Here is a 10,579-nt window from a genome sequence, read left to right on the forward strand (position 1 = left end):
ATACAAACACACACACATATACAAACACACACACACATATACAAACACACACACATATATAGAAACACACACACATATAGAAACACACACACATATATAGAAACACACACACATATACAAACACACACACATATAGAAACACACACACATATACAAACACACACACATATAGAAACACAAACACACACACATATAGAAACACACACGTGTAGAAACACACACACATGTATAGAATCACACACACACGTATAGAAACACACACATATAGAAACACAAACACACACACACACACGTGTAGAAACACACACACACATGTATAGAATCACACACACACGTGTATAGAATCACACACGCACAAACATGTATAGAAACACATGTATAGAATCACACACACACACACACATGTATAGAAACATTGCCAACAAAGGGTATATAACAAAGTATTGAGAAACTTTTGTTATTGACCAAATACTTATTTTCCACCATAATTTGAAAATAAATTCATTAAAAATCCTACAATGTGATTTTCTGGATTTTTTTCTTCTCATTTTGTCTGTCATAGTTGAAGTGTACCTATGATGAAAATTACAGGCCTCTCTCATCTTTTTAAGTGGGAGAACATGCACAATTGGTGGCTGACTAAATACTTTTTTTGCCCCACTGTACATGCCTGCAGTTGTCCTCTGGTCTCTAAATGTTGTGTTAGTTTGTGTCTGGTTCTGTTTGATGTGTCCAAAAAGGAGGTTCTGTTTGATGTGTCCAAAAAGGAGGTTCTGTTTGATGTGTCCAATAAGGAGGTTCTGTTTGATGTGTCCAATAAGGAGGTTCTGTTTGATGTGTCCAATAAGGAGGTTCTGTTTGATGTGTCCAAAAAGGAGGTTCTGTTTGATGTGTCCAATAAGGAGGTTCTGTTTGATGTGTCCAATAAGGAGGTTCTGTTTGATGTGTCCAATAAGGAGGTTCTGTTTGATGTGTCCAATAAGGAGGTTCTGTTTGATGTGTCCAAAAAGGAGGTTCTGTTTGATGTGTCCAATAAGGAGGTTCTGTTTGATGTGTCCAATAAGGAAGTTCTGTTTGATGTGTCCAACAAGGAGGTTCTGTTTGATGTGTTCCAGAGTGAAAGATGTGTTCCAATAAAGAGGTTCTGTTTGATGTGTTCCAGAGTGAAAGATGATCCAATAAGGAGGTTCTGTTTGATGTGTTCCAGAGTGAAAGATGATCCAATAAGGAGGTTCTGTTTGATGTGTTCCAGAGTGAAAGATGATCCAATAAGGAGGTTCTGTTTGATGTGTTCCAGAGTGAAAGATGTGTCCAATAAGGAGGTTCTGTTTGATGTGTTCCAGAGTGAAAGATGATCCAATAAGGAGGTTCTGTTTGATGTGTTCCAGAGTGAAAGATGTGTCCAATAAGGAGGTTCTGTTTGATGTGTTCCAGAGTGAAAGATGATCCAATAAGGAGGTTCTGTTTGATGTGTTCCAGAGTGAAAGATGATCCAATAAGGAGGTTCTGTTTGATGTGTTCCAGAGTGAAAGATGATCCAATAAGGAGGTTCTGTTTGATGTGTTCCAGAGTGAAAGATGTTCCAATAAGGAGGTTCTGTTTGATGTGTTCCAGAGTGAAAGATGTGTCCAATAAGGAGGTTCTGTTTGATGTGTTCCAGAGTGAAAGATGTGTTCCAATAAGGAGGTTCTGTTTGATGTGTTCCAGAGTGAAAGATGTATCCAATAAGGAGGTTCTGTTTGATGTGTTCCAGAGTGAAAGATGTGTCCAATAAGGAGGTTCTGTTTGATGTGTTCCAGAGTGAAAGATGATCCAATAAGGAGGTTCTGTTTGATGTGTTCCAGAGTGAAAGATGTGTTCCAATAAGGAGGTTCTGTTTGATGTGTTCCAGAGTGAAAGATGTGTTCCAATAAGGAGGTTCTGTTTGATGTGTTCCAGAGTGAAAGATGTATCCAATAAGGAGGTTCTGTTTGATGTGTTCCAGAGTGAAAGATGTGTTCCAATAAGGAGGTTCTGTTTGATGTGTTCCAGAGTGAAAGATGATCCAATAAGGAGGTTCTGTTTGATGTGTTCCAGAGTGAAAGATGATCCAATAAGGAGGTTCTGTTTGATGTGTTCCAGAGTGAAAGATGATCCAATAAGGAGGTTCTGTTTGATGTGTTCCAGTGTGAAAGATGATCCAATAAGGAGGTTCTGTTTGATGTGTTCCAGAGTGAAAGATGTGTCCAATAAGGAGGTTCTGTTTGATGTGTTCCAGAGTGAAAGATGTGTCCAATAAGGAGGTTCTGGGGATCCTGGTGTCCTACAGAGTCAAGGTCAAACTAGTGGTGTCTCGTGGAGGGTGCGTTACATACACACACACACACACACACGCTCAAACTAGTGTTGTCTCACGGAGGGTAGGCTGCATCTTTGCTCCTACACTGTCTAACATAGATTTATGTAGTGGTTGTAAGTGAATGTTTCCACCTGGATTACACTGGAATGTTCTCTGGGTATCAGTTCATCTCTGCCTAATGTGTGTTCTGGCACAGGTCCAACATAACTGTGTGTGCTCTGTACAGGGATGTCTCGGTGGAGCTGCCTTTTGTTCTAATGCACCCCAAACCCTCTGACCTACCCATCTCCAGACCTCAATCAGGTACAGACCAATGTGTGTTCAATGGAGAAACATATGTTTTAGAAAAGTGTTTTTTGGGGAATATTTACCTGTTTTGAAATACCATTACTTTCCACCCACAGTCGTCCCAGAAACAGATGCCCCAGTTGGCAGTAACCTGATAGAGTTTGAGACAAAGTAAGAGAGAGAAAGTGTTTGTGTATCTCAAATTTAAATTAAATGTAACCTTGTTTGTTGAACACAATTTTAATCTCTCTTCCTCCTTCTCCCTCCCTTCATTGCTCCTCCATCTCTCTGTCAGTAATTTCTCTCAGGATGATGACTTTGTGTTCGAGGACTTTGCCCGTCTGCGGCTGAAAGGAACGAAGGATGATAAGGATGAGGATGACCACTTGTGCTAGCTCTCCCTCCCCCAGGACCATGCACCTGAACCTGGGGAGAGGTGCTAGGCGAGTCCCTGGTCTCATGGTGTCTCCAGGCCAGTAGGCTCAACTTCAGAAAGGGGGAGCAGGAGCACTCATATGTATTCTATTTTTCACCCCCCCCGCCTTCTCCTTCTTCTTCTCTCTTCTTTCTTGTACATCTTTGATGGGATTTTCCATTTCTACTCCTTTGTTTTGTCACGCGTTTGTTTGAGAAACAGAGAGAATGAGAGATGAAACAGAGAGAATGAGAGAGAGAGATGGAGGGATTTATAGGAGTGTCGAGTCCAGTCTCTGTTTTAGGAAATCCTTCTATATGTTTTGGATCCATTCTTTGATTCAGGGTTGATGTTCTATGTTCTATATACTCTATCGGTCCCAGCTTTATAAGAAGTGGGTAGACAGACAGATATACATTTGTCATTATTTACATGATTGAATAACATGTACCTAAGGTTGCAAAATTCCCCAAATTCCCAGATTTTCCCAAAATTCTGGTCAGAAGAATCTGGATTTCCAACTTATTTTCCCCTGATTCTGGGAATCTTCCATCCAAGATCCAACCAAGATTTCTGTGAAAACCTGGGAATTTTGAGGAAAGTTTGGGGAATTTAGGCAATCCTATATGTAACTGTAATGTACAGGACTGCGATGCTGCACAACTACTTAGAGGGAACATGAGTTTAATAGTTTAGTTAATTTCATTGTTATGACATAGTTATAACCAGTTATTACACTGTAATTATATTGTTGTTAATACACCTTTACCTTGTCCTTGACACCCATTATACCCACTATGTAACTCAATACTTTACCCCTTTATGGCAAGTGTGAAACGATTACATATCCTCACAGTGAGGGAGTGAGTGTGTAAGTGTCCTGTGTGTGTAGTGCACTTAGTTATTGTCGCAGGGTGTAAAGTGTACTTACAGTCAGCTACAGTGAGCGTCTCAGTGTAGTTAAGTTACACTGAGGGTGTGAGTGTGATGCAGTCAGCGTGAGGATGCAGGTGATTGTATGTACAGACAGTGTATTCTGTTAAGGACTACATAGGAGACTTCAGGCAGCAAAACCTACACACACACCCTACATTCAGCGGATGCCATAAACACGATAAATAGCTATTTTTTCACATTCATGATTTGCCCAAAGTCATTTTCTTGGTAGGTCAGGTGGCAGTTTGATCGACCCAAACTGTCAATAAGATCAGGGCTCATGTCTATGACGATAGCCTACTGTACTGTACTGGGCCAATTATAAAGCTGTGGTTTTCGAGAGGAGTAGGAGTGCTGATCTAGGATCAGGTCCCCCCGTCAATATAATCTTATTAATTTTGATCGACCAGGTCAACCAGGTAGATCAGATCGACCAGGTAGATCAGCCAAGGATATTTTTTTGACAGCTCACAAAGGGTGCCCCCTGGTGTTTGAAAAGCTGTAGTCTTCTGCAGGTCTATTAATAGAGTATTTAAAGGAGGTTGTAGGTGGAAGTTTCCCCCTCCACTGATACAGGGTAAGATTATTTTGGTGTAGGGCAGCGGTTCTCAAACATGGTCCTCTGGACCCAAAGGGGTACATGTTTTGTTTTTTGCCCTAACACAACACAGCTGATTCAAATGATCAAAGCTTGATGATTAGTTGATTATTTGAATCAGCTGTGTAGTTAGTGCTGGGGGAAAACCCAAAGCGTGCTCCCAGAGGGGCCCCGGGACTGAGTTTGGGAAACCCTGGTGTAGGGTAATCTGATCCTAGATCTGTGGTTAGGGAGTGACTTCTACCTCAATTGTGCGAAGTTTAACATTGACCAACCTCTTAAACCTACCAGCATCCAACTTAAGCCTCAATCATCAGAATCACCAATGTAGGGAGCAGGGGAAAGGGGGTGGGAGGGAAGGGGTGGGAGATAAGGGTTGGGAGGGAAGGGGTGGGAGATAAGGGGTGGGAGATAAGGGGTGGGAGGGAAGGGGTGGGGGGAAGGGGTGGGAGGGAAGGGGTGGGGGGGGAAGGGGAAGGGGTGGGAGGGAAGGGGTGGGAGGGAGGGAAATTGATGGAGAAAAAAAAGTTATATTTTTGTTGTAATAATCGCCAGAGATATATACGTACTTAAATGTTGCCATTATTTGTATTTTATTCCTAAAACATTGTTTTATTTTTTATTGTTAAAAAGTCATAGGTGATATGAACCAACTGCTGTAAATATTCGTACTGTTCCGTTCAACTCAACAGCCAATAGGTGTTCACTATAGAACACTGCAGTCCAATGACCGAGCACAGTTTATAGGATAATCAGTCACAGAATCCACCATTTATAGGATAATCAGTCACAGAATCCCACAGTTTATAGGATAATCAGTCACAGAATCCACCGTTTATAGGATAATCAGTCACAGAATCCCACAGTTTATAGGATAATCAGTCACAGAATCCCACAGTTTATAGGATAATCAGTCACAGAATCCCACAGTTTATAGGATAATCAGTCACAGAGTCCCACAGTTTATAGGATAATCAGTCACAGAATCCCACAGTTTATAGGATAATCAGTCACAGAATCCCACAGTTTATAGGATGATCAGTCACAGAATCCCAGTTTATAGGATAACCAGTCATAGAATCCCAGTTTATAGGATAATCAGTCATAGAATCCCAGTTTATAGGATAATCAGTCACAGAATCCCAGTTTATAGGATGATCAGTCACAGAATCCCACGGTTTATAGGATAATCAGTCACAGAATCCCAAATCCAGGTTCTCAAGGACCCCTTAGTATGCTGGTCTTAGTTCTGAAACTTTTTCATTCAGTCAGTTAACTTACAATTATCTATCAACTTAATTTAAACATACTTCATCAATTGAATGTAGTTTCATAAGTCCACTTTAAGTTTGATAGATAAGTTCTGTTTTGAATTGTATAGGAAATCAGAATAACCAGGGGCCCCTCGGGACCAGGATATGAAAAGATGGGCTACTACTGTATCATCTAGATTGTAGACACTTCATAGGGTATTACAGAGTACTTTGCAGTCAGTTATGAATGAAGATAGATAGGGAGGATTGATTGATCGATTGACACTTGGCTCATTTATCAGAGTGGAAAGGGGAAACCTACCCACCTAATGTACCATTTCAAAGCAGGACAAGCTTCAACTATGGCAAGCCAAGAGGAACAAATGACTAAGCCAGCAAATGCAATGTAACAACACTGATCACCTCTTCTTATGAAAAGTGTTGAATTGATTGTAGCTGTCGCCATTTTGGTTCAATGACAATAATGTTCTTTTTTAACATGAAATGTGTGGCCTCATTCAACTTGTGTAAACCCATCAACAATTGTCCATGGTTAATGAGATTTATATTGATAGTCACGATAACAAACAATATTGCACATTCGTTTTTACCCCTTTGAATGCACCATACTGTTACTAACACCCAGATGATGACGTCATAGGAACAGGGTGTAATCGTAGAAAGAGAATTTCTAGAATTGACATCTCCATTCAAGTCATGTTTATTTCCCTTCTTGTAATTATATTTCTATGGGTGTGATGTCAATCACAACACACTAGTCATGAAGCTTCACAATTAGGTTATAAAGGTTCATAAGAAGGTAATAAACGTCACACTGTGTTCATGTTATGAATGGATCGACGCATGGCATTCTAAAAATGCAGTGTCTTAAAACATTATGAACAATTTAGTGATGTAGAACATTCAGAACCTCTCTTAGGGACCATGTAAATGTTACAATGAGCTATTTTGTATTTAAAGTGGCCTCTTATGAAGCAGTATGCCTTATAAACCTTCATAGCACCCTTATAAACAGCCACAATGGATGATGAAACTGTGGTAAAGGAAATAAGGCATGAAAGGCTGTCATATATTGATGATGTCACAGCTAAGGGGGCCTCTTGTGGCTGCTTAAATATTCAGTTATATCATGTTTTATGACTGCATCATAAGGTGCTATGAATGTTTATAAGGCATTATAAGACTTTGCAAGAAACCACTTCAGGTAGTTGTGTTACCAGATCTTCCTTTGTTTGTCAATCTGAAGGGTGATTGTCTTCGTCGGTCTATAAACCTGTCAAGTGTAGCGAAAAATAAAGTGGAAGTTCAGTATTTCACAACTTAACCGTGGATTAGTTTCCCCATAGACTACTTTTAGGTTGAGGAACCATCTAAAAACACTCAGTAAAATACTTAACTTCCCCTTTAAAAACAAAGATCTTCTATTTTTTTCCCCCTTCCACCTTAGTTGAGGTATCCATGGAAATGCACGGAATCATGTTGGTTTGTAGACTATTGTGTAACTAATTGAGTCAAGATTTCTATTTTCTTTTAAGGACAATTTTAAGCTACTACAACTATTACTACTGCTAAAATTGAGATTCATAGAGAACTATACTTAAACGCTACCTGATAATTTAATAAATTCACAGATAAAGTAAGACAAAGTATATTGTTATTAAGGAAACCAAGATACTGTATTAGCAATATGTTATTTTAGTCAATAAAATTGAACAAAATCACAATGAAAAAAAAAATGTAAAAATGTTTAAAAAGCATTGGAGAATATATGTCGCTTCTTTATTTTGTACTGCATTTTAGAAAATGTCCATTTTTAAAAACAGTTAACATACAAAACAGGTCTCAGTGTGTTTATTTGTTAGTGTGTACTGTGTGTATACAATATGAAGGAATGTACCAAACAAATAGGGAAATGTAATGAAACACTAACTTTATTACAAAACATAGCCAGATACATTTTCTGACTAATATCATAGAAAAATGAAAAACTTAAGAAAAGTATTTCAGACCCCATCTCTCTGCGGCAGGTGGTGCAAACACACCACGGTGACAACAAGTCATGGAAACATCCACCTACTGCGCTCTCCAGACCATCGTTCTGGTGTGACTGTTTTCTCTCAGGGTTGTGGATCCAGCATGACTTCGCAGGTGCGTCCCAGCTCTCCCAGTTTGACCCTGGCGTACTCTGCTCTGTTCAGGGCCATCTGACAGTCCTTCCTAGCTGAGTATGTGGAGCCTTCGTGGGGCTGGCCTGTGGCAACCTGCAGGGGAGAGAGAGAGAGAGAAGGCAGTGTGTTAAAGGGAGAAATGTAAGTGTTCAGTTAGGTGAATGTGGGCCGTTCTGACTAGCAGAATGCTACACTACCAGATGAATGTGGGCCGTTCTGACTAGCAGAATGCTACACTACCAGGTGAATGTGGGCCGTTCTGACTAGCAGAATGCTACACTACCAGGTGAATGTGGGCCGTTCTGACTCGCAGAATGCTACACTACTAGATGAATGTGAAATATGCATAACTTTGATGCAGAAAGAATCTATGCTACTATTGTACTTAGAAAAGCCAATAGGCTATAGTGTAGTCACATAATTAGAGTCATATCTACACTGGCAAGTTACATTTCTATGTTTCAGTTCCCGGTGTGGCACACCATGTGTGTGTGTGTGTGTGTCTGTGCAAGGCCACGCATGTGTGTGTCTGTCTCTTCTTTGTCCTACCTGTGTGAGGTATTTGATCTGTGAGCTGAGTTCAGTCTCCACTCTGCTGACTGAGCCAGTAAACTGACTAAGCTGTCTGTCCAGGAAACTGGCATTGTGCTTGTCTTTAGACAGCTCCAACACGATGTTACCTAGAGAAGATTAACACAGTAAACAGTATTAGGCATATATGTATTTACGTACAGATACTGACATTGTGCTTGTCTTTAACATCTCCAGGCGATGTTACCTGTAGGAGTCAGAATATGAGCACAGAAATCAACATTACCAAAGAGTAGTCTAGTCTACAGATATAGAGATAATAGAGCAAAAATTAATGCCTATTCCTTTGAGAGCTCTATTTCTAATAGAATAAATGTGTGGCTACCTACAGCTAACTAGTTATACGGAACATGACACAGGTATAGCTAGCTCTGGTCCAGTAAGCCGCACTGTGGATCAGAGCTAACCCACTGGGCACTGTGGATCAGAGCTAACCCACTGGGCACTGTGGATCAGAGCTAACCCACTGGGCACTGTGGATCAGAGCTAACCCACTGGGCACTGTGGATCAGAGCTAACCCACTGGGCACTGTGGATCAGAGCTAACCCACTGGGCACTATGGATCAGAGCTAACCCACTGGGCACTATGGATCAGAGCTAACCCACTGGGCACTGTGGATCAGAGCTAACCCACTGGACACTGTGGATCAGAGCTAACCCACTGGGCACTGTGAATCAGAGCTAACCCACTGGGCACTGTGGATCAGAGCTAACCCACTGGGCACTGTGGATCACTGGGGGCTAACCCACTGGGCACTGTGGATCAGATCTAACCCACTGGGCACTGTGGATCAGATCTAACCCACTGGGCACTGTGGATCAGATCTAACCCACTGGGCACTGTGGATCAGAGCTAACCCACTGGGCACTGTGGATCAGATCTAACCCACTGGGCACTGTGGATCAGAGCTAACCCACTGGGCACTGTGGATCAGAGCTAACCCACTGGGCACTGTGGATCAGAGCTAACCCACTGGGCACTGTGGATCAGAGCTAACCCACTGGGCACTGTGGATCAGAGCTATCAGAGCTAACCCACTGGGCACTATGGATCAGAGCTAACCCACTGGGCACTATGGATCAGAGCTAACCCACTGGGCACTGTGGATCAGAGCTAACCCACTGGGCACTGTGGATCAGAGCTAACCCACTGGGCACTGTGGATCAGAGCTAACCCACTGGGCACTGTGGATCAGAGCTAACCCACTGGGCACTGTGGATCAGAGCTAACCCACTGGGCACTGTGGATCAGAGCTAACCCACTGGGCACTGTGGATCAGAGCTAACCCACTGGGCACTATGGATCAGAGCTAACCCACTGGGCACTATGGATCAGAGCTAACCCACTGGGCAAAAACTAGTTCAATAAACGTCGTTTCCAAGTCATAAACAAATCCATGTGATGATGTAGAATCAACGAGGAAGACGAATTAGATTTGCAAAGTCATGAACTTAAGGTAATTTCGTATTGTTTTAAACTTTTAACGTAAATCCAATTACACTGTGAAATGTTTTGTTGATTTCACTCAACCAGGTGTACCAGATGTAAATCAAAACCAGACGTTGAACTGACGTCTGTGCCCAGGTGGAATATATAGCTAGCTAGGTACGTGTTTCTTATTACAGAGTAGTTGAACAGTTGTTGCTGCCGGCCGGGATAACGTTATACACTAAGTAACGGTAGCTACTAACCGGCGCACTGCAGAATCGTTGCAATTTGATTCTCAACCTCCTCCAAAGCTCTCAGTCGGTCATTCGCCATCACTTTCACTCACAGGGAGTAATACAATCAGAGAAACGAATCTTCACAGAAACGGCTACGGCACAATATCGTAGCTAACAGTTCGTTAACTCAATGAATTAATCCAAAATGCTGCCAAACTCATTCGTGTCAAAACCACACACCAAAGAAAGCGAACATCATCAAAAGCCCTTCTGAGAAAGGGCGCATAGAAACAACGTCAACACAT

General features: G+C 41.6%; 2 protein-coding genes across 5 annotated transcripts in view; one reads left to right on the forward strand and one right to left on the reverse strand.

Annotated features, from left to right (window-relative positions):
* LOC112247781 (arrestin red cell) overlaps positions 1-4,918 on the forward strand; it is a 111,208-nt gene extending 106,290 nt beyond the window's left edge. For 2 of the 4 annotated variants that reach the window (XM_042328153.1, XM_042328156.1), the window contains 4 exons: positions 2,258-2,341; positions 2,565-2,641; positions 2,743-2,797; positions 2,922-4,918. In XM_042328153.1, the coding sequence (XP_042184087.1) occupies positions 2,258-2,341; positions 2,565-2,641; positions 2,743-2,797; positions 2,922-3,021 (316 nt within the window). In that variant the 3' untranslated portion in view covers positions 3,022-4,918. Of the gene's footprint in view, positions 1-1,297; positions 1,954-2,257; positions 2,342-2,564; positions 2,642-2,742; positions 2,798-2,921 lie in introns of those variants that run through there. The other 2 variants (XM_042328154.1, XM_042328155.1) reach the window with 2 other exon arrangements.
* Positions 4,919-7,685: 2,767 nt separating this feature from the next.
* Positions 7,686-10,572, reverse strand: LOC112247780 (mediator of RNA polymerase II transcription subunit 11). Its single transcript, XM_042328159.1, has 3 exons — positions 10,302-10,572; positions 8,567-8,697; positions 7,686-8,110 (listed from the first exon to the last, which is right to left on the reverse strand). Exons 1-3 carry the CDS (start codon positions 10,369-10,371, stop codon positions 7,967-7,969), a joined length of 345 nt encoding a protein of 114 aa, XP_042184093.1. The 5' UTR covers positions 10,372-10,572; the 3' UTR covers positions 7,686-7,966.
* Positions 10,573-10,579: the final 7 nt, after the last annotated feature.

Source organism: Oncorhynchus tshawytscha, linkage group LG10, assembly GCF_018296145.1.
Source record: "Oncorhynchus tshawytscha isolate Ot180627B linkage group LG10, Otsh_v2.0, whole genome shotgun sequence".
In the NCBI taxonomy this organism is placed as follows: domain Eukaryota; kingdom Metazoa; phylum Chordata; class Actinopteri; order Salmoniformes; family Salmonidae; genus Oncorhynchus; species Oncorhynchus tshawytscha.